The following is a 24103-nucleotide window of genomic DNA, read 5'->3' on the forward strand; positions in this document are numbered from 1 at the left end:
CAGTGGGAGGAAAGGGGAGGCTGCAGCTCTGTATTCCTGGTGTTGAGAGAGGAATGAGTGGAGAGAGGACAGAGCCACTAGCAGCAGGAAGAAAATAACAGAGGAAAGTGTTCAAAAGAGAACGAAATAAGACAGCAAAAGTCACAAAATACGAAGCAGGACGGTGCCTGCCCGGCAAGAAGATATAATAAAAGCTTTATGAATAATAACATGAGGGTTGAATATGTCTACTGATTGACGTATGTTGGGCTCACGTTATACAGTTACACTCTGAACGCGCAATAAGCATCACAGTACAAATGTCATTGCTAAACGTTCATTTTAAATAATGCATATTTATGTTTGACTAAATATTTGCATAATAATTGCGCTGCCGTTCTGGAAAACAGGAACAGACAAACGCTCCTTGTAAGTGGAGGGACCCCGTTATGAAGAATCTTTTTTTTTTTTTTTAAATTCTATACTACAGAAAGCACGTAGCTTTTGTAAAATAAATTACACTGTGGTTTAATACTGAGTTTTGCTAAATTACAGTAGTCGTCCAAACTTTCTTCCCTTGAAAACCTACAACTGAAAACACAGCACGGTGTCATTATAGCCTGAGGAAGCTTAAGTCAAAATATTTGTGTTCTGCCCTCTGCTTAGTCCAACCTCTCTCCGCCCCTTATAGCCTTTGTCACTACAGTATATAGAGCCCCAGCACTGTGTCGGTGTGGAGGTTGAAACCAGGGACAAGAAGAATCATGAAGCATTTGGCATTGTTAACTTTCGCGCTTTATGTGACATTTACCACTGCAAAGGCTCCCTACCAACAAGTGCTCCAGCACAGTCAGATCAGAGGAAAACAGCATGGGTATGCACGGGTGTCTTTTTATTGTTTAAAACAGAGTTTTATTATTATTATTATTATTATTATTATTATTATTATTATTATTATTATTATTATTATTGCAATACAAGCTGGTATTTAAATTTATATTTCACTGAATTAAATAAATATTTTGGTGGAATATGAAAAATATTTGTTTTTAATATTATATTTTATTCATGTCATTTCCGGTTTTGAATCCACATTTTTAAAAATGTTATTGTCGTTTTCTTGTTCAGCTTGACGCAAAGTGGTATTTATTATTATTATTATTATTATATTATTATTATTATTATTATTGTTGTTGTTGTTGTTGTTGTTGTTGTTGTTGTTGTTGTTGTTGTTAATATGCTCACGTGAACCTTGTTCCCTACAACTTCATTGTTAGTTTGTTTGAATTGATACTTTTGATTGACATTTTTGTAGGAAACTCTTTAATTCAGGGTTTTATCCCGTTGTGTGCATTTAAATTATTTTAGCGTTTTTAATGCACGGTTCCTGGTGTCGCATACTTAGGGTGTCCGTTACCTTTTTAACTTGGAATGTGACGGCAAGCATAAGGTTGCGCGATCAGAAGGACTGTGTGAATTCTGCTATAATTTAGCACACAAATGTAATGCTGCTCCATGATACTGGGTTCATATTGCATGTTACACTTCTAAAAATGCAAGCATTGTGAACCTAATAGTAATACTCATTGTTGTTTTGCTTTAATACTCAGCCCCAATGTGTGCGCCCTGCAGCAGCTCCAAGGCAGCAATAAGAAATACTTCACAAACTGCAAACAGTGGTATTACCGGAAGATCTGTGGCAAGCCCACGTAAGTAGTTGCAGATAAGGTTTATTACAGATAAGGATGGTACAGGGCATTCTAGTACATATTTGTTTTTTTTTTTTTTTTTTTTTTTTTTTTTTTTGATAATCATTTATATAATTTATATCTAGCAGTCATAACACATTATAAATGATTATGGAAAGGAATGAAGAGGCAGCTTTCTTATACTTCCTTAAATAAGGTAACCATTTTAGTTTAGTCTTGAACCCAAAGAAGCAGAGAAATGGTCATAAGTATTCTGTAAGAGTAGATCTGCACTAGAAGTACAGGTGATTGAATTCTGTATGTTTTCAAGAGAATATTGCTTTTGTTTGTTCTTGGATCAGAGACAAGGAGCCACTGGTGCTATATTAAGTGGATTTGTTCTGTTCTGGGTCAGAACTGAACCAGTACAGCAGCATTATGTTTGGTGACTACCTTTTTGTACAGTTTGCTGACGCCTGAAGAAGAAGGTGTCTTGAATAAGAAGTTATACCATGGTGCTTTTTATAATCCTACTGTTATGGTAGAACTCTAATATTGTCAATCATCCTAAAAGGAATGTGTCATTTTCTACATATGCCCATTCCCCTTCACCAGAAATATTAATCTACAAAACTTTCAACAAGCTTAAACAATGACAGTCGTTCCTCAAGACAAGAACTGCATTAGGTATATGATTTCATCAGTGCCCCATTGGGTGTGCTGGCAGGGTGAGCTCTGGAAAGTTAAAAGAAAAACTAATTTGAATTTCTCCACATAGGAATCTGACTTTGCTTTTTCACAGTGCTGGAAGTTATTAAACTTGATTAAGTAAGTGGCTGTGTGATTCAATGGAAAACCAAGACAATTTACAAACTTGAAACTTGCATTAATCTTGCTAAACATCAGAAGCAACAGTAATCCAAGGAAGTTAGTTGAAGTAACCAAAGCGGCTTGTCATAAAGGATATTATCTCATGAAGCTTGTTTATTGCATTGTCTGGTTATTAGAGACTTTTCAAATGAAATAAAACAAAGCACAGAAGTTTGTTTTCAGTGTAATTTGGGACTGAAATTGGAAACTGTTCCAAACCATGCAAGACATTCTTCAGCTTTCTTGAGGCTCCTTATTGCAGGAGGTGATGGAGCTCTGAAGAGTACTGCGATAGGCTGCTCTTCTGTCGAGAGACTCGTGGTTTCGGCTTGGGACCTCTTTGACCTCTCCATGAGCTAGTTTACAAAAAAAAGAAAAAGATAGGTTTACAAAAAGCAGATTCATTTCACATTAAACATTTCTGTCATCAGTTTATAGAACAATTTTACCAAAAGATGGTCCCAAAGAGCTGCTGTGGCTGCTGGTTTTTGTTTCAACCAATCTCTCATTTACTTAATTGAACCAATTATTGACTTAATTAGTCAAGATGAACAGGTGTTCCAGATCTTTAGCCTCTGATGATGTAAAGACACCTATAAAACCTGTTGGACAGGGGTTCTCCAGGACCAGGGTTGGAGACCCCTGCTCTAAGCAAAGCATTTTCATAAAGAACCTTCCACTGCAGCAGCACAGCATAGCAATGGTTACTAATAAATATACAAACAGCCATTTGCATTTATAAGAATAAAAAAGTTTACATTTCTTAATTGTATTGAATAATTTGTAAAGAGAATTTCAATATAAAACTTGGTATAGGATATTTCTTATTACTGTATGCATAAAATATCTAGTAAACTAGAAGGTTTTTTATATTGAAGCATTAACTGTGGTTGTAAAATGAATGTTACAAGTTGAGGTTAACAAATTAAAATGCAATGAAACCGTTCTTGCTAAACAATCATGCAGAAGACTCATCTATGGAGATACATGTCTCACTCTAATATCAGTGTCACAGGGAAAATGAATCTAAACTTCAAGGTTGTGTGGCTTTTTACCTGCGCGTGAGCAAACAATCTTTTCAATAGATTTACACTTTTCCAAATGACATTGTGTTGATGAAGAGAAGTGAAGCTTGATCTAAGCAGCGTAATTCTCTGAATTCAGATGTTCATTTCAGGTTTATTGGTGAAATGGCTTTAGGGCTCTATGAACGTTTGGGATGCATCCTCTGTGTATCAAGCCCCACTCAACACAATTCATTTGTCTAGGTGGCTACGGTAGGGACTTTTTGGTTGTACAGTAGGTTTTGATTTCTATAACTACAAAGAGCATAATTCCATTGATTATGTTGTTGTTATATTGCGAACGTGCTCAGCACTACGTGGCAGAGAAAACGTGTCCAATCAAAATGACGACAAAGGATTGTGTGTTCGTTGCCAAACCCTGGAATGTTCCTGCTTGGTACAAATTGTGACGTACTAGAATTGGAGGATATGATTGCAAAGCCACATGTTTTCAGATTTCAGAATTGCTTTCAAATGGCTTTTCAATGGGTGTTTTTCTTGCTGTATAGTGTTATGGTATGTTCCCGTGCAAGACCCCATGCGTTTATTTATTTATTTTTGTTTAAAGCTGTTAATGTGATGGTTTAGTGGCTGGATGGAGAAATTCCTGAGGGGATTTCATTTTTTCTCCCATAAAAGCAGTTGCATGGCGTCTTGCAGACTTCACTTGGCATTCAAAAACAAGCATTTTTGCATCTGTTGGAAATTTTATTTTTGGCTGTAAAAGTTTAAGCTTTCCTTAGACCCTTTTTTTTTCAAAGGAGAGCGCAGGAAGCTGTGGTGAGGAGTCCTGCTGAGTGGAAGTCCCAACAATCGCTCTCTTTATATGGGAGCTGGGAGGTGGGGTTTGGAGAGTTTCAGGTCAAATGGTTAGAGAGAGCAGTTGCATGCAGTCCTGCGGGTCCCAACACAAACACACACATACATACACGCACACACATGCACACACATGCACACACGCACACACATAATCCCTGCTTAGTTTTACTCTAGGTTTTACAGTAAATGGTACTTAACCATCCATTGGCTATCCACCTTCAATGCATTTCTGTATTTACAAAGACAAGCTGCTTTTCTTCCAGGATTCGGCATGCTGAGGGTGCCTTGTCCGTATATGCAGGTTGGTGTGGTTATAAGGGCAAGGTTTGCAGTAAATAGAGGCTTCATTCTTGATCTAAAATCAAGACTTTTTTTTTTTTTTTTTTTCGTGTTTTTGTGAATCCAGAACATTTTTTCCACTTGTACATTACAGCTATGGCCAAAAGTTTAGCATCACCTAGAATTTTTTAATTGTGACATAATTTATATATATATATATGTACAGACTACCATAATAGTACACTTTTTTTCAATTTATATCAGTTTTGTAAGTTTATGGAAAACTACAAAATGGTATTTAATTGTGTTACCATAACATTATTCAGCAGGTTTCATCTGACTTTATGAAGCAAAATGTGTTAATTCTATAGGGTGATAGAATGCAAAACCTTTGGCCAGAGCTGTATATTAAGGTGAACCCCAGAAAAGTGTTCATTGTAAATAAATGTTCTCCATTAAGAAAATCCGACAGTGTGACTGAGCCAACATGCCAGCTGATACTGAGTGAGACCCAGTGCTCCCACAGTAGTTGTTCTCACCCGCTTGACTAAACGGACTCCATAACTTTTAAAAAAAGCAATTAAGTTACTGTAATTGTCCCTGTAGCATTTTTTAACGGGAAAGCCGTAGGAGGTGAATGTTAATCAGCTGTGGCTAAGAGAACACAACTTTCTTCAGGCTGGACTGCTTTTTAATCTACTGTACGTGGCTGTTACATAACACTATCCACTGAAAAGAAACATTGACAGGTAGAGAACCATTTCAGCTGTGCCTTGATTCATCTTCTTCACCTCTTCTACCTCAACAAGGACCATCTTAACACAGCCTTGGTTGTAGATGTGAGACAAATGTGAAGTGGAATCCTCAGTGTGAAATGAAAACCATGGGCAGGGTGCTCAAATATGGGGTTCCCAGGCTCAGTGGCATGCGTGCAGTTCTTACAGAGCGAGCAACCTCTTACAGTAAAGAGTAAAACCTCAAGAGACGGGAGCTTGGATTGCTAATGTGTTCTCTGGCAAGTTCTACATGTTGAAGTGCATGTGCTGGCCCTGCACTGTGCTAAGGAGCTCCTTAATTCTAAATATTTAGATTACAAAGTGATTTACGGGAATTTATGGCAAGTAAAGCACAGCCCAAGTGGACAGAGGAATGCTTTACTTTCCGGCTGACTAATAGTTTTGAATGGAATCCGAAGTGCTCTCATTCTCATGCTATTTACATTTTAGCTACCAGCGTCTTTCTCGAAGCCATACAAAGTTGTCATACTTTTATTTTAAAGGGGTTTTTCACTCTGTTAACAACTAGCTTAGTAAAATATTTAACAGCGGTGTTTATTAAAGATGTAACTGTAGTAACGGTTAACAAACTGGATCAGGTTTTATTTTAGGTTTTTTATTAGTTTATAAACAGGTTGATGTATATTAACTAACCAAAAAAAATGAACACCATTAGTTAACATGTTCGTAAGGCAGTGGGTCATTTCAACATTTCTAGTACTTGCTGTCATACAAATAAAGCTGCATTGCCTAATACAGAACGAACAAACCACGAGCTTGGTTCCGTCCCACACTGCCCCCTCATTATCTGGTGCTGTGGCGTGCGATTCATTGAGCCTGCAGAGGTAGAAATAGAATTAGCCAAGCAAAAACAAAAACTTTGTGAAATAAACATGCACACTGACTTTGGCATAGACCGCTGGTTTTCAGTTTGTTAAAAAAAATATACATGTGTGATGTTTATGTAGTTCTAATTCTAACCGTGTCCCAATATGATTTTTTAATGGCAACTTCACCTCTCATCGAGATTCTTAATAGAGACTGGTTATAAAAACCTGGTTATAGATTAGTGTTTCATTACAGTCTTTGCTAAAGAATCACCTAATAAACATAAAAAAGAAAAAAAAAGTGAACCAATAAAAAATTAAATAAACGTAACATGGATTACCTAATAGAATGTAGAAGCATAAAGGAAAATAAATGGAGAAAAACTCAATGCCATGACGCTTGAAGGTTTAAATAGAAAGGAGCAGCAGATTGTTACATCATTAACTATGAAGTAAATCACGTCACAAGCACATTAATAGATTTCAGTAGAAATAAATGAGAGTAGTTACACTGGCATCAAAAGCCACCACTTTCCCTTGACAAAGGTATGCTAAAATGTTTTTCTTTTCCCCACTTTTCTATGCATTTAATGACGACTTTTCATTGCAGGGTGATCACCTATGAATGCTGTCCAGGGTATGAAAAAATCCAAGGGGAGAAAGGCTGTCCTGCAGGTAGGGAGAGCCGCGCACGGCAGCTGTATTTATACTGCTCTTTGATTGCAGGTTATTTTGGAGTAAACCTGATGCAGACTGTTAACTGATTTCTCAAAACAGTTTCTTTGAGCTCATCTTAGTGAGTCTGTCTCTCACTGTCCTTGTTTAAAATCCTCCCTGCTCTGTGGTTTCTCCAGCACTTCCCCTTTCCAACATTTACAACACTCTGGGAGTAGCAGGAGCCACTACCACCAAGATGTACTCAGAGAGAGCCCAACTGAAGCCTGAAATCGAGGGGCCCGGGAGCTTCACCATCTTTGCCCCGAGCAATGAAGCCTGGTCCACCCTGCCCTCTGTAAGAGCTGCTCTGTTCCCCTGCTCTCCTCTCTCGTCAGTGTCGAACAGCCAGTACCTATTGTCATCAGAGCTGGATCTTACTCCTGGGAAAACTAGATATGAAACAATAATCAAGAGAAGGGATCTACAATTTGCACTTTTCTGCAATTGTACATATTATTATCCAGGACATAACCCTTAAGATGCGGCATCTCGTTTAGAAGGTTGGGCAGCAGCCACACACGAGATCCAGTTACACCTTTCATGCTAAACATTGCAAATGCATTTAGACTAGGGATTTTAATGGATTTATGATTAATCGATTAATCACACCTGTGGGCTTTGATCGAAAAAAAGATCGATCGATGAATCTTGTCTACCTCAGCGCAGTATCAAAATCCATAAAAAACTTGAAAAATGGTGGAGGGAATACCCAATATTTCACAATATCTCTTACAATACAATTTCAAATATGACCAACAAACGGTGTGATTAATCGATGAATCGATTGTAGATCAATATAACGATTGTCACTATTAAAACTCCCAATTTAGATCATATAAAAGCATCAAATCAAACGCTTACTAATTCACTAAAGTATTACAAATTCAGTATGTCTGTTTATAAAAGCTCTAAGCTGTTCGTTAGAAAACAAAAACGGAATTGAAAGTGCCACGCAGCCTGTCGTCACTTGAACCTTCTGGTGAGCTTTGACCAATACATTTTGTAACTCAGCTTCTGCTTCGCTCTTCCCCATAGGAAATCCTGGATGCCCTTGTCAGCAATGTGAACATTGAGCTGCTGAATGCACTTCATTACCACATGGTGAACAGACGCCTGACCACTGACGACCTGAAACACGGAATGGTCGTGCCTTCCATGTACCAGGACTTGAACGTGCTCATTCACCACTATCCCAATGGGGTGAGTATTACTCATTTACAACTGCTCTTCACAGCGTTTATCATTGGCTTTTTGTTTTGTTTATCAGTATAACACAGTTTTAGATTTCATAATCTTTTCTAGGCTGACGTCTTTACAACAGCCCGGAACAGTTTCATGAATATTAAACTGCATTGTATTCATATTCATGTTTTATTCATTCAGTAAATTATTTATGACTTAAAGCTTTGAGCACAGGGCGCACTGTTTCATCTCTAATTGAAAAGAGGTAGAAAATCCTTTAATGTAATAGATAACTATCATTAGTGAATCCTGCAAGCCGTGTAGAGATTAATTCATCAATTTTTAAGCAGACAAATTAAGGATCGCCTGGAGTACAGAGGGGCAAGACAAAAGATGAGTTTTTCAACCAACAACAGCCATCCTCAACAGTTTTTTACAGTACATTCACAAGAACAGCATTACTATTCAAGTGCCTATGGCATTGTCTTTTTGAATCAGGATCGTGACTGTTGTATCCTTTGCTGTTGCAACTGTATACTGAATTAAGTCCCACCATACTCATTCAGCGAACAAAATTCTCAGTTGCTTTCGACTGCATGGTCAAGTAGAGGGCTCGGTTTGTGGCTTTGCTTCCTTTGCTGCAACAGAGCACGAAGCTCAACAGAGGAAGGGTTATTACCAGGTCTTATTCTCCCTGCAGATTGTGACGGTGAACTGTGCCCGTCTCATGAAGGCCGACCAACACGCTACCAATGGAGTCGTTCACATCATTGACCGGGTCATCACAGCCATCACCAGCACCATCCAGCAATCCATCGTAGATAACGACCTGCTGGAGACACTGAGCGTGAGTTTACCAATCTCCCCCTTACAGCACCCCCCCAGCAAACCTGCAGCAAACCTTAGCAGAGAGGCTCCTGGTGATCCAAAAGCAGGGAAAGAAGCACACAGGCCTTTATGCCAGCCAGCCTCCATACACAACTCCACAAGCAACCAGCAAATTGGGTGCAAACTCTCTTTTAGACGTTTTATTTATTTCACAGACGAAGTAGCTTTACTGGGTCAGCTGTACAGATGACTAAACCAACTGATACCTTTGTGTTCCCTCCCCCACCCCCTTCCCCCAATGTGCTGCAGACCGCTGTGGCCGCAGCTGGTTTGGAACAGGTCCTGGACAAAGAGGGAGAGTACACCTTCTTTGCTCCAACCAATGAGGCCTTTGAGAAGATCAATCCAGAAACCCTCAACAGGATCCTGGCAGACCCCGTGGCTCTCAAAGGTGAGGAGAGCACATTTGGAGCTGTTTTGATGGTGGGGTTGTTATTGAAGTTAAAGTATAAATAAAGGTAGCTGCTTCAACAAGGATTACAAACACATAAGGTCTATGGGTGTAACTGTAGAAGAAACTGTGGATAAAATGTGCAGGTTTGTGATTCATCAAATGGAACAACCACCTCAAGTGTTTCCCAAAGGGTGAAATGGATAACAGCAAGAGTTTATATTAGCTGTAAGAACACAGTAATTACACATATGGATGTGTACTGTAGTTACAATGCAATAACATGCGTAATGACACAATGTATTTGCACAGGTGGTTGAGTATGAACAATGTAATTACTATGAAGGCACATGTGCAATTAAAGTGGAGTAACAGAGTAGTTTGAGACACTCAGTGTAAAGTCTTACCTGGGTGACATATTTGCGGTACACCAAGGAGTACAGTGGCCTCCGGCTAAGAGAACACCCCTCGGGAAGCAAGAGAAGTTCTCTAGTCGAAGTGTTCTTTAAGACTGAGTTGACCACCAGGCACAATATGAATCAATAAATAAATATATATTCATTACTTGTCATGACGCATGTGCACCAACATATTAAATTAACAGAATAAGTAAGAGAAAAGCAATATGCAAGTGTATGTTAATAAGCTATAATAATAATAATAATAATAATAATAATAATAATAATAATAATATAGTAATAAACTAAGTACCGTTAATAAACCAAACTAAAATAATACAGCACCCCTACACATGTTAAAAAATGCAGCAGCAGCTCTAGATTAATTATGAATACCTGTACAGGAGCAATATTCAAGACATGCACAAAATTATAACAGGATGGAGAAGCAACACACCAGAACAGAAAACCCAAATTGCTCAGTGTCTGATTCAGGTTTTCTTCAGGACCTCAAACAATTTCCAGCTTCTTGTAGAATTCTGAAAATATGAAATAAACCAATCACTGTGGCTCAAGACACTCTTGCGTTGACAAGTCACATTTGAAAAGATTACATTTGAATTTAAGTGCGACGATGATGAGTTATCAGGTTACAAAACACTACTGTATCAGTTGTGAATGAATCGCTGGCAGTGCCAAAAAGATGTTCTTTTAAGTGAAGTTCCTGTTTCTTTAGACAGAGCATTTACAATGTGAAAAATCTGTTTCTCCACAAGGCTGTTCTCTTAGGCGAAGCATTCTCTTAGGAAGCTTTCCTATAGGAGGAGACGGCTGCACTTAAATGGTTATGCATTTGTCTCTTGTAGACCTGCTGAACTACCACATTCTGAAGACAGTCCAGTGTTCAGAATCCATCGTGGCAGGCACACCCATGGAGACCCTGCAAGGCACTTCCCTGGAGGTGGGCTGCGATGGATCTGAGATGACCCTCAACGGAAAAGCCATCATCACCAGCAAAGATCATCTGAGAACCAACGGTGTCATCCACTACATCAATGAGCTCCTCATCCCAGATTCAGGTAAGAATTAGCCTTGTAGAGATTGTTGGAACAGAAACCTGTGGGACTAAGGAAGGTTTTGGTTATTATTTTGAAACTTGTTTTTATTTTTTTGCATGCTGGTAAATTTGAGAATAAGATCACAAGCAGTTTTTAATTTGTTGGTCATTTTAAAATATATTTTCCAAGTTTTAGGTCACACATGCACATGTGTATTTGTGTCTTGAAGCACCTATTCCATTTGGTGGGCATGGACTGGATATGACAAAATGTACTGTAGGTACAACTCTTAAGTGATTTGAATTCGTTGCTACAGCACAGAATGAAAGGAGTACATTTAAAAATAATTTCCCAAGCTTTGAGCAAGCACGTGGATTAGAGAGGTTTGAAAAGAACATTGAGTATTAATTGGTAGCACCTTCTCACACTCCTGCAATCTTTCTCTGAAGCCAAGACCCTCGCTGAGTTGGCAGAAGGCTCCACGGTGAGCACAGCCCTGAATCTCTTCAGACAAGCTGGCCTGAGCTCCCACATGACTGGCAGAGAGGCTATCACCCTGCTGGCACCCACCAACGATGCTTTCAAAGGTAGGGATGTTATAACTATCCAAGTTGCATTGGTGCATTAATGAGTATATCTTCAGAAAACGTGATTATTATTATTATTATTATTATTATTATTATTATTTATTATTATTATTATTATTATTATTATTATTATTATTCCATTCTTTACAGATACCACGTTAAGAGTTACTTCTGAAGTGAAGAAGCTCCTCAGGAACCATATTGTGAAGAAGCAGCTGTCCTCCAACCACTTGTACCATGGGCAGGTCCTAGAGACTCTGGGAGGAAAGAAGCTTAGAGTCTTTGTTTACCGCAATGTGAGCTTCAGAATTACACCCTGCTTGCACGATTTAACACATGGGGCAGTATTCTGGCTTCATTTTTTTTTTTTTTTTAATCAAAACACAATGTTTATTTTGTGCTGTATTTTTCTATTCCTCTTCCCCAGGTTGTGTGCATTGAGAACACCTGCATTGCAGCCCATGACAAGAAAGGGCGCTATGGCAGCCTGTTTCACATGGACAAGGTCCTCACCCCACCTGTGGGCACTGTCATGGACATTCTGAAGGGAGACAATCGCTTCAGGTAAAGGAGGCTGGTGTTTCCAGGCATGCTAACAGGCAGGAATACAGTGTCTGTCCGGCAGAAATCCAGGAGACTGTCCACATGCTTGGGCGATGGTTGTTAATAGCTCCTTTTCAAGTTTTCTAAAAGGAATAGCAAAACTATGATATGACACTCATAAAAAAAGGCTTAATTTAAAGAGGGCCCAAATACTGTGGAACACCCAGTGCTTGTTCTGCCTCTTCCTACTGCAGTTTGAGTCACTTTTTAGACAGGTTTCTGTTTATCTTAGTAAGTTTTAATGTCTTGAATTTGCAGCAAGCTGGTTGGTGCTGTCCAGAGAGCAGGCCTCACAGAGATGCTAAACCAGAAGGGTACTTACACAGTCTTCGCTCCCACCAATGAAGCCTTCAGTGCCATGCCTCCGGGGGAGCTGAACAAGCTCATGGGTAACGACTCTTCACACTGCCTTCTGTTAAACACTGCATACCATTCAGTGGTTTCAATGGTCTTCTTATGCTATGTATTTAGTAGGGGTTTGCTGACAACCGGTGTTCATACTCAGAATTGCCTTTCAGAAGTATTTATCGACAGGTATTAAATACATCCATTCATTAACGTGTTGATTTCAAAACAAGAAACCTTCCCTCACCTTTACAATTTAGTTCATATCAAGGGTAATTAATTTCCACATTGAGTGTTTCAAAAGCTGATTGGAAACTAATTTTGCTCTGACCACTTTTACTGCCGTACTGAAGCTGTGAACTTCTTAAAGGCAATTACAAGCACGTGTGCGAGTAGTTAGTGCTGTTTATATTTAGTACAATTAGTTAAGATTCAGTGTTCTGTATCTTTAGATATTTAGACTTTAAGTCTAAACTTGACCAAAACAGCATTCTTCAAGAAGGTGACATGGATCATAGATAAGAGATAATGCTTTGATCAGATCAGCTGAGTTTTTAATAGAGCCTCTTATTGAATTTGCAGGGTGATCTTAAATTTGTGTATTGTGTTGAATTGCTAGAAATGTTGTGTTTGCTATCAGGTAAAGAATAGGAGCCTTGGTCTGTTTCTCTGCTGTATTCTAGCACATTACCATCAATGGCCTTTTTTCTTATTGATGTGGAAACATGGTGTACTAACCTGAACTATGTTTGGCATTATAAACAAGGAACACCATACAACAGTGACTTTAAGCAGATGTAAATAATGATGATGAAGTGAACAAATATGAACAGAGGCTCTTGAAGATGTTTAGGTAACTGCAGTCCAGACTCTTCAAGTATTCGTTTTACTGTCATGTGACTAACTCCTCAAGGTGTTTATTACTGCTCACACTGTAGTAATACTGCAGAAGGAAAATCTAACTTGGCATCCTGAAAAAAAATAAGTACCTATGTGGCAGGCTGGCGAGTGGAAAGAGGCCCAGAGACAGTCTACAGTTCACAAATATACTTTTATTATAAATAAACACAAAATAAAAGGGCACAAGGGCAAAATAAAGGGATTTAAACACAAAAAAAAAACAGTACAAAAAACAAACTTACAAAAATAAAGGTTTCCAGGCTGGGCAATGCCTTCACTGGATGTAGAATTCACAAATCACAAAAACTTCACAAACACCAACCTGCTTCCTCAGCTCCCTCCTCTTAAATAAGAAGCAGAGGCCTCCTTTTATGTCAGGTGGCTGGGCGCTGATTGATCGTTAATTAACCTAATCAACTAATCAACCCCAGCCACCTGAACATAATAAACCCAGACAGGTAGGGGAAATTAACCCCATCCCTGCCAATTTAAAAAGGGCAGAGCTTTGCTCTGCCACAACCACGTACAGCTTTCATTACCACTATCCAACTGGCCAAGTCTCAAGAGATGTGTGTGCTTTGTTCACCACTAGGGGTCTTTTTTTTTTTTAAGCAAGCATGTTGTTTACCATTATCTGGAGTTTTTTTTTTGTACATTTCTTCAACTGCAGAAGCGACAAACAGCTCAAAGGATGGTGGTTTCAGACTTCTCTTTGGTCATGGCTCTCACAGGTAACTCGCGTCAGCTGGCTGACCTCTTGAAGTACCACATTGGGGATGAGCTCCTGGTCAGTGGGGGAGTGGTATCTTACACCAGGCTAAAGTCTCTCCAGGGTGACAAGCTTGAACTGAACATGGTACGTTCACAGGACTGACAGCACAGCATAGGAGCATCTCTGCCTCGGCTTTCTCAGCTCCAGTCAGCAGAGCGAAGGCCTACTTTGAAGCCTCATAGGATTTCCTGCTAGTTTTCATCTTTTAAAATGACATATTTTTTTCTTTGCCGTCACACTTCCTTCAAAAGACGTTGAATATTTTGTTCAGTAAGAATTAGGAGTTGCCCACTGCATCAATTACACAGTATTAGCACTACTTATATAACACGTGAATTTCGTCTATTTATTTACTTTTGTAGGAAAAATACGTTGATTCGTTTTCTTTATATCATACAGATCTGTACAGTATATATATAAACAGTATTAACAAAATAGATATTCTGATCATGCAGTTCTTTCCATAAGTAAATGTAAAAAAACTTCTAAAGACCATTAAAAGATCCTTCACACTTTGGCACTTGGGAGTGGTGGCCACATCACCCACTGATGGGAGAATGTGAATCTCTTCGGGGTGAAATACTTTTATTTGAAATGTCTGCCATTGAAATTATTGCCTTTCTTTTAGTATTTGTAGATGTAGCACTGTGTTAAGTTAGAGAGTGTTACAGTTAGCCACTTCGACTATAAATGACATTGGTCTCAGGGGTGCTTTTTGACTGCAGTTTGTGTCTAAAGAGACAAGTTGTCCTAAAGAGAGAACATTTCATTTTCTTTCAGAGGAATTACACTGTGAATGTTAACAGGGTCCCCGTGGCTGAAGCAGACATGATGGCTACCAATGGAGTGGTGTTTGCCGTCAACTCAATCATACAGCCTGTTGGTAAGGAATCCTGTCAGTCATTTTTTACAGAAGGGTCATGTACAGTTCTCAATGAGAACACTGTTGAAGGAACTAGAGTAAATGTTTTTATACCACAAGCGGGGCTATATCTAGCGTGGGATACATTTTTGTTATTCCACTTAGGTGGAATGACATGAGTGGGATAGCATGCTGACCGGGACTAGTTTAGAGTTTGTCTTTGCTTACATTCCAATCCAGTGGCATGCTGCTGAAATTCAGGACAGAGCTGAGTTTTATAACAACTTTAAAATATCTGAAATAATTTCAGATTTTTGTTGTTAGTTTGATTTGTGCTGTCAGGGCTTGCGGTTTGCTGGGGCATCCTCCGAAGGCGAATAAAACCCCTCGTTCTGTATCCTCTAGGTCTGCTTGACTTCTCATAGTTTCACATTAGAATTGTGATTGAGCATTTGGATGTTGTGGATGACGGTTTTGTGGCTGAAGTAGTTGCATGGTGACCTGCATCTTCTCCCTGACTGGAAACGAGTGGTGTCCCATACAAATCTATTGAAATGAAAAATGGGAAGTTAAACCAGGTGCAACAGCCTGAGATAACATTCCTGTTGCCCTCTTAACTTTGGTACTAGATGGTTTAGCTGATTTCAGACAGGTTGACAGAAACGCTTTGCTGTTGGTTTCACAAGTTTTCTCTTGCCATCAACAGTCAGGACTGCAGGAGACAAGGCTGTAGAAGACTCAGCTATGAGGGTGAGTTAGCATTCACATTGGTATTATTACTACTGCTATACTGAGTTGTTCTTTATTGGACCCTGTCACATGACAGCCAAGAGTGTGAAGAGACAAGATGACAGACCCAATAGCTAGAGATTAAATAAACCTGGACAGTATGAATCTGATGAGTGGGAAGCAGATTAAAACGATATCAAACCGTCATGGTTATCAGATATTATTATCATGATGTGCGCTTTATACAGTGCCTCAGCTAAGGGCAGTAAGGGTTTTGCTGCAAATCAATAGTTCTCTTTAGAAACAACATGGATGGTTTAAAAACACATATGAAACGTGTCATAAAGAAAGCTTTATAAATGTTCACCAGAACAATACGTTTTATTGATGAAAATGGCATGCACTTTGCATTTTATTCAGATTAAAATTGAGAGAAAGGTGATTCAGTATTCATCATGTACTATTTGGAGGATTTTTCTTGTTATATCTATGACCCTTTGTTTTTGATTGCAGGTTCCAATCAAAACAATCAGACTAGGTAAATATTTATATATTCATATATAAATAACATGGGCCATATTCACAAAGCTTTTATTTATTTATATAAAAACATTTTTGATTAAAAGAATGAAGCGATATTAAGACGTTTGTATGTCTTTATGTAACTCATGGGTTAAAGCTTTGTGAGATGGATCCCATATTTCCTTTACAGTCCATATTTCATAGTTACTGTTATGTTAGTAGTTTCATCTAAAGTAGGCGTGAAAATATTTATTCGATCCTGTAAAGCCTTAAAACAGGGGTGTCAAATCACGTTCCTGGAGGACTAATCCATCCCAGGTTTAACAGATTATACAATTAACTACTTCAGGGTCTGGATGGAGGTTTGATTAGCTCAATTAAATGATTAAGAACAGGGTTGGAACTAAGACCAGGACTGGAATGACCAACTTTGGCCACCCCTGCCTTGCTCAATACCATTAAACTCCAAATCAAAAATGATTATGAGAAACTCAAGTAAGTGTGGAACTTATTTTTCTTTTCCTCTTTTGTTTAGGTGATTTAGCTCATAGATATCGCTCTATCAAACAAGTCAGACGCACCCAGTAACTTCCATCGTGACAAAATGCATCGGAACCACTCTGGACCAACCCTTCCCATTGCTGCGGTTGAAAGTGATTCCTTATATTCTTGCTCTCAAATGTCCATGTGTATTCCTTCATTTTTATTCATCACCACATCAGCTCCTTTAAAAAAGAAAAATGCTTACTTGACTCATTTTACCACATTAAAAAAACTAAAACTGTACAGACTGGTTGGATGTTTGAGGTAAGTATACATTATCTGCTGGCTGTCTCGTTCTGTTAACGTTTTTCTTCTTATAAATGTAGCATGACTGCATGGCATAAGCTAAAGCAGAACAAAACAAGTTATTTAATTTCTGTGTCAACAAATGTTTAGGTGACCCCATCCAAAAACTCTTTTACGAATGCTGCCGTTTCGATTTCACAAACTGTAAAATCAACTTTTTTTGTAAACTAGCCATGCCTTCTACCTGCATATACAAATAAATAGTTCATTTTGTAACAAAGGTGTTATGGGCTGGGTACTTGCATAAGGTCTTGTTGAACATGTGTTGTATATATGTATTCAAGTTCTATTGTAATGGAGGTACTCTGTGAGGTTTAGGGTACATATTGTTTACCTAATTCCATGCTATAAGGTTTTCCCATAGTAATTTGCAGAAGGGCCAGGCAAATGTTACTTAATCATAATGGTTATACATTTACCATTCGCTTTCAGTGAATATGTGGCATGAAATCATGGCCTAATCCAGTAAAGGCCTGAGAGGCTGTTGTTTCCAATGCAGATGACCCCAGGGTACTGCAGGACACTTCACACTCTGTTTGTAGCTTGGGAAGATCACTGACCCTTAATAACGCAGCAGACATGCACCAGCTGTTACAGCTACAGGACAGGGACAGCATGCTTCTAGAGATGACCACAGGATTAATAATATGCTATTGAGACATTTGGTTAGTCTGTTGAGTCTTACTGATTAGCTACAATATAAGTAGGTGATGATGAAGTCATGCTGGCTATAAAAGGTGATCCTGCTACACACAAAGTATGGTATATGCATGATACAGAAGAGGACTTGGATTGTCTGGAGACAGTTACCCTCAGCCCAGGACAGAGTGTGCTCACAGGGCCACACTGCTGCTAATCTTCATAGGGAGGTTTGGATTCCACAATGCTGTAAATCACTTTGCAAATGTAATAAATACAGCTGAGGAAATCACTGAAAGGGTGGCTCTCCAGATATCATGTGGTTCTGGCTGAAAAGCAGCACCTATATGAAGTGTAATCTGCCTGAAACCTAGCCCTGTGTTTGCAGTTTAATCTATATCAGCTGGAATTTCAGCAACTGTCTCGGAGTTGGAGCACAGCTGCATGCACTTTCTTTGCAGTATGTAAACCACATGCCTACAGATATTAAAAAATGCGTGTGTCAAGCTAATGAACAAGACAATTCTCGTACCTTTTTCAACTGGTACATTTCCATGCAACTGCACACTGTAATCAACACATAAGCCTGCTTTAATTTGCTGTGCTTTAGCCAAGACACTGATGATAATGAATAACCATTTCAAAACCACCAATAAAAATTCTAAACTGAAGTACAGTACAGATGTGGTAAAGCATTTGCCAAAAGACCTACAGCCTATAGTGGACTGTGTGGTCTCTCCAGGAAGGGGGAAGAGTACAGAGGGTTGTGTAAAATGAACCAAAATCTGGGAGGACTACATATTTGTGCCTGATAAGAATTTAAATAGCAAAGAGCATTATCAACTATTTCGTAATCTTGAAAAGTATTGTGACAGTATAGCCTTATAAAAGTTTACCACACTCATTTTGTACTGGGTTTTGCAGCTGTTTCCATGGTAAAACTATTCATTTACCATTACCCATCAATAAGGTCCTCAGGAATGTTCTTTCTAAGAAACCAGCAATGACTGGAGTGAGCCTGTTGGCCCTGTTTTTCACATTGCATAAAGTAATCCTAACCCATGGTTTCAAAAACGGATGAGTTTTCAGTCCAGTTGATGTATGTTTCAATTTCATCAGTGTACAAACACTGTATATAATTTAAAGGTTCAAGTAATTGAATGCCCCCTTCATGAAATTATTTCTGTAAGATTAATATGTTATTTTCCATTCACAGAATGCAATACCTCACACTGGCATTCCTACCAGGGTCCCGACCCAGATTCTGGCTACCTGGGTCACAATCCTGCGTAGTGTGAAACCACATATGTGGGTCTTACCCGGGTTGCAGGATGTGGGTCGACACACTTTAACCTGGGTTGAGTGAGACAAAATGCACGCCAGCTGTTTGTAAGCCAACAAATTAACAAACAGCCTTGTGAAGGTTTCACTTCCACAAAGACCATTTCTGTTTATTCTGTTTAGCCATGTTTTTGTTGCTTGAGACACACCATGAGCCAGACTGCAGCAGGGATGAAGAAACATTTGCTCTAATCAACACTTGGGCCGAAGGTTCAATCCAGAGAAGCTTGGATGGAAGCGTCCGTAACACGCTGCTTCCGGAGCATTGATACACACATTGTGTACTTGCGCCTGTCACCCAGGTCAACCCTGCTTTATCAAAAGAAAGATGGTCTTCTTCTTCTTCTTCTTCTTCTTCTTCTTCTTCTTCTTCCAGCTTTAACATGTCTTTGGAATTTTTCTTTTTTCTAGCAGGAAACGATGTGTATTTATGCAAAGAAACATTTTACTAGGAAACCCGCATTGTTACAAAACATCTTGTGCAAGTGGGCCCTGGGTGATAGAGAGGAAGTGGAACCATATGGTTAGGAACATAGCAGCTAATCTGGATACCAGGGAGATTGCTTTCTTTATTGTGTTGATTTATTAGGCAGTGTTGTACACTATACACACAAAGGTGCATTCAACATATTAATTAAACTGATCCAAACTACACTAAGACTCGCAATGATCTTCCCTGACGCAGGACAGAGAGAACACACACAACGGCATGGTGTGAACACAGGGCTGTAGGCTTCATTATTAGCAGTATCTTGAATTGCATCTTTTTTTTTATTTCCCCAGTGTTTTTCATTTTGCATGCAAGTACCCCAAATGAAATACTGCATGTGTGGACTGTTTCAAAGGCAACGGAAAGTGACTGAATTGAATTTTGGAATCTGGCTTATTTGGTTTGGCTGGAGTATCAAACTCCTTTTCAACCCGTTATATGAAAAGAAGGCTGGGATTTACATGGTAGGTTTTATGTTTTCATTCTAAATTCAACGTCCATTTAAATAAATACAGGGAGTGAAAATGATTGGATTTATTCATTTATTTATTGCCACAGGATATTTATCTGGTTTAAGTTTTCCCAAGTAATTACGTATTTGGAACAGAGCCTGTTACTGCATAGTCATAGTCAGTTAATGAAGGGTTCTACCTATCATTACTGTGTAAACTCTTTTCAAGCAAAATATTTCTTAATTGTAAAGTGCTCTTATCCTATAAAACAAAAGATCAATTACTTGTAGCTAAATAAGTTATGCAGAAACCCTAAGGTACTGTTTAATTAGATGAATGAAGGTTGATCTGCTAAAGAAAAGCACCTTTTGAGACTGAACTAACTACAGTACCAGCCTGTCAGTACTGCACTCTAACTACAGTAGACATCACTATCAAACCCACTATCTCCCAATCAGAAGTTAGCAGCAATGATTTACAAGAGAAACCAGTATTGTAACCAGTCTCTTGTTAATTAGCCCTACAGACAGATTCTCCATGTGGAAGATAGATTAGCTTCCTGTTCTGCAGCGCTCTGATTTATCTCTTCGGATTCAGGTTTCATGCTGAGCAGAGTGTTAACAAGGAATATTTATGGGGGTGATGGGATTGCCGGCTGCATGTTACACCTGACCCTGCTGTGCCTCGTTATCAATCAGCACGCAGACCCACAACAGGTGATGTCTTCTATCACCCCACTAGAGCTCAACGGCAACTCCTAGTGGCGAGGGATGACTTTCACTGACTCTGCACGTCAGGACCAAGCAATCTGAAATCTGAAAATGCTCCGATGTTAACAGTAATAAATAATAATGATTGAATGGATTAACATCGCTCGAGACACTTTCCAGCACTTTGTGGAGTATTTGCCAAGTTAAGTCAAGGCTGTGATCAGGGCAAAAGATGTCTCAGCCTCATGTTTGATACACGTTCAAATAATGGCCAGGCAGTGTATTTCTGTTCACATGAACTGCATCATAACATTAAAATGTACTCGTGTACAATTTAAACATTCACGGCAAGAGTCAAATATTGACTATATTTATGCCTATATTTTAATATTGCAAAATATTCACAGTTTAATGTGCCATAGTAAAACCTCCTTGTCTGTTTGAAAGATCGCTATCCATTTTATGGAAGACACTTCTTAAGCCACTATAGTTTAGATCTGTTTTTAAGTTCATGTGACTGTGATGAACGGCAGCTCGAAAGGGCTGTTCTGAGTGTTTGGACCCTCAAGGTCAGCCCCAGAAAGCAGCCTATAAATCAAAACAGTACCAATGCCAGTGAAGTCTCAAAGCAACTCCAGCTAAGGGCTGACAAACCCCATGCACAGAAGAGACATTCTATTTTTCCATCTGTTCCTTCCAAGGAACGCAACAGCATACAGTAACTCGGTGGCACCTGAACCAGCAAAACCCTGAAGGGAAATGCATTACAACTGGCTTTAAAAGGATACAAAAGAAATGGTTGGGTCCCACACATTAGACTTTAGCTCAGTCTTTACTCAAAGTAAGTTGTAGTCACTGTATTACGGTGAATGAAATTCACTGTTTAAGAAGGGTCTGAGCCAGTTTCAATTTTACATCAACATCTTGGTCTATCGGGGTGTTAACAGGTGCTTTCACCTGAATTCAAGAGCTACTCTTCAGTTTTTGCTTCCTGCCACAGGGATGTAGGCTAGGTCGGCCAAAGTGTCTTTATATTAGTAAGCGCCAGCGCCCTCTAGTGTGTTGGCCACAAAATAAAAGCAAACTTAATTCAAAGTGACAGCACTGGATGCCGCTGGCTCTCTAGTGGAGCTAGCCCTTTAAATCAAAGGCTGGCAACTAGACTGGATGAGCAGCTACTAAAATACATAAGTAAATAGACAGATATTTGCCACAACATTGTGGTATTGTTACCGAACGATGGTGGAAGTTCATTTATAAGCATCCAACGTAAAGGATGTGTTTTGGTTTTGTAATATTTGCAGTCCAGCTCCCTGTAAAAAAAAAAAAAAAGATTGATCATCAAACTGAAAATGCCTAGAAAAAAATATTTAAAAAATAATAACACAGATGTGTTTTTGAACAGTAGCCATTAGACATGCGTGGCTAAATAACGCCCTCTGCTGGCTACAACACTGCATTACCTGTTTAATTATGTGTATTCTTTCTCTTCTGTCCATCTGGGTTCCAAGCTATTGAATGAAACACAATTGTATGCAACAGACATGAAAACGTATATTAGTATATTAAATCTGTCTTGTCTCATGTGGTTGCACATATAGGTGTTTCAATAAGACATGCTCATCCCAAATTCTCTCCAACAATTTGAAACACTTATTTATGTATTTATTTCTACAGTTCGTATTTCACAATCTAGGTCACAAGTCCATGATGAATTGTGGGGAGGGGGAGCTCTGGAGACAGCTTTAAACTATGATGACTCGCAAACAGGCATTCTGTTCTGATCCTGTTATTCAATCAGTGAACAACGGTTATGTCAACAGCAAACCTATGCGCTAATAGGCTCCGGCAGAGATAGCTGTGTGTACGTTAATCTTCTGATTGCATGACAGAGGAGTATTTTTTTTTTTTTTGCAGTTACCACTTTGCAGCAAAATGAAACCACCTAACACATTTCACTTGTGATTTTTGACTGTGGCTGCTGTGACCAGTTCGGGACAACTAATCAATGTAGTAATTTTCATGCATCCCATTCCTCTATTGGGTATAGTGGCCAAGTAGAGACGGTGTTCCCCCTCCTAGCTAACAATGGGACAGTCACAAAACTTCAAAGGCTGTTTCAAGGACTGGGGTTTGTGTGTGTGTGTGTGTGTATTCATAAACATTCTTTTAAGTTAAACCAAGCTCTGTAAAGGAACATCAAACAGGACTGAGTAAAAAAAAATGGGCTTTAAAAAATAAAAAACAGTCCTTAAGTATTTTGAAGAGAGTTGAATACAAAGTATTCGGCAGTCCTAGTAATGTGGATGCAGAAACTGCGTATCAATATGCTTTTCTACTGCATTGTAGGCTACTGCTATAAAACGCTTTATATAACTTTAAAAAAAAGAAATTGTAAAGAAACATAGTTATGCCTTCTACAGCTAAGAGTGTTTAAAGTATTGGAACACACTGCAGACTGTAAATAAAACGTCAAACTTCATTTATATTAGACTTTAAATACATTCTATTTACCAACTTAATTTAATTAGTCCTTGGTATCACACACACACACACACACACACACACACACATAATATATATATATTATATATATATATATAATATATATATATATATATATATATAAAATTTTATTTACATATTTTTAAATTGTTTTAATCGCTGATAAGGCTTCATCGCTCGTGTGGATTTTTAAATGCCAGACAGAATGGAGCCAAATTGTGACGTCACCCAGCCGGAGTACATCCTTCCACGGAATACAATAGAAACGCAGGCAGAGGGATTGTATCCTTCCGCAGATTGCCACCCTCCGATCAATTTTAAATAAAATGAATGGATAAACTTTCAGTGATATAAATTTGCCGTTTTTCAGTTTGTGTTTCGAATAAACTGGTACTCACGCAATTAGTCTATTACAATTCCGGACCTGGGTTCAACTAAACAATTAATTACATGGCTGGCTTTGGGAGGTTTGCCCCAGTGGTAATTAAGGCCTGCTGCATCTAGCACCGTTCATTTCACTTCCTGGTTGTTTTGCATACAGGAAATTAGATTGCAAACAACTGAAAGAGATCCTGGGAATTGTAGTTTTATACAGGCGTAGCACAGACACAGTGACCCCTGTAGCACTGATGATATACTGCTATCTGTTGACAGAACATACGGGGGTGATAAACAGGATTATGAACTACATAAATATAACAGCTTTGGATGAGAGACTTACATTTTATGGTAATACTCGTATTTAATTCCTTGATACAACACTATTTGAAGACTGCAAATCAAGTCACATTTTGCCCTCGCGTCCCTGTAGTCCATTGTAACCGGAAAAAATAACTTTTAAATACGGGTAGCACAAAGCAC

The 24103-nt window shown here is 38.8% G+C and overlaps 1 protein-coding gene and 2 long non-coding RNA genes across 4 annotated transcripts; 2 read left to right on the forward strand and 1 right to left on the reverse strand.

Moving 5' to 3' along the window:
• The first annotated feature begins 683 nt into the window (after positions 1-683).
• On the forward strand, positions 684-17321 carry LOC121297296 (transforming growth factor-beta-induced protein ig-h3-like). 2 transcript variants are annotated; one of them, XM_041223535.1, is made up of 17 exons: positions 685-853; positions 1590-1688; positions 6913-6977; positions 7157-7314; positions 8055-8219; positions 8902-9048; positions 9339-9480; positions 10745-10957; positions 11386-11523; positions 11674-11819; positions 11951-12087; positions 12385-12515; positions 14103-14227; positions 14924-15026; positions 15712-15755; positions 16248-16272; positions 16792-17321. In XM_041223535.1, the coding sequence occupies exons 1-17, from the start codon at positions 744-746 to the stop codon at positions 16842-16844; spliced, it is 2001 nt and encodes a 666-aa protein (XP_041079469.1). In that variant the 5' UTR covers positions 685-743; the 3' UTR covers positions 16845-17321. The 2 variants fall into 2 exon arrangements, with proteins under 2 accessions (XP_041079470.1, XP_041079469.1); XM_041223536.1 differs by lacking the exons at positions 14924-15026; positions 15712-15755; positions 16248-16272; positions 16792-17321 and having other exon boundaries at positions 684-853; positions 14042-14128.
• A 2141-nt stretch (positions 17322-19462) lies between these two features.
• On the forward strand, positions 19463-20895 carry LOC121297215. Its single transcript, XR_005947143.1, has 2 exons — positions 19463-20039; positions 20625-20895. It is a non-coding gene; the product is annotated as an uncharacterized LOC121297215 (long non-coding RNA).
• An 83-nt stretch (positions 20896-20978) lies between these two features.
• Positions 20979-24051, reverse strand: LOC121297216. Its single transcript, XR_005947144.1, has 3 exons — positions 23964-24051; positions 22201-22248; positions 20979-22050 (listed from the first exon to the last, which is right to left on the reverse strand). It is a non-coding gene; the product is annotated as an uncharacterized LOC121297216 (long non-coding RNA).
• Positions 24052-24103: the final 52 nt, after the last annotated feature.

The sequence above is a fragment of the Polyodon spathula genome, chromosome 22 (assembly GCF_017654505.1).
Source record: "Polyodon spathula isolate WHYD16114869_AA chromosome 22, ASM1765450v1, whole genome shotgun sequence".
Lineage (NCBI taxonomy): Eukaryota > Metazoa > Chordata > Actinopteri > Acipenseriformes > Polyodontidae > Polyodon > Polyodon spathula.

Coding starts and splice junctions, on each gene's coding strand:
- LOC121297296 (XM_041223535.1), top strand. CDS start 744: ATGAAGCATTTGGCATTGTTAACTTTCGCGCTTTATGTGACATTTACC. Junction 6,978..7,156: donor GGAGAAAGGCTGTCCTGCAG/GTAGGGAGAGCC, acceptor TGGTTTCTCCAG/CACTTCCCCTTTCCAACATT. Junction 15,027..15,711: donor CTCAATCATACAGCCTGTTG/GTAAGGAATCCT, acceptor TGCCATCAACAG/TCAGGACTGCAGGAGACAAG.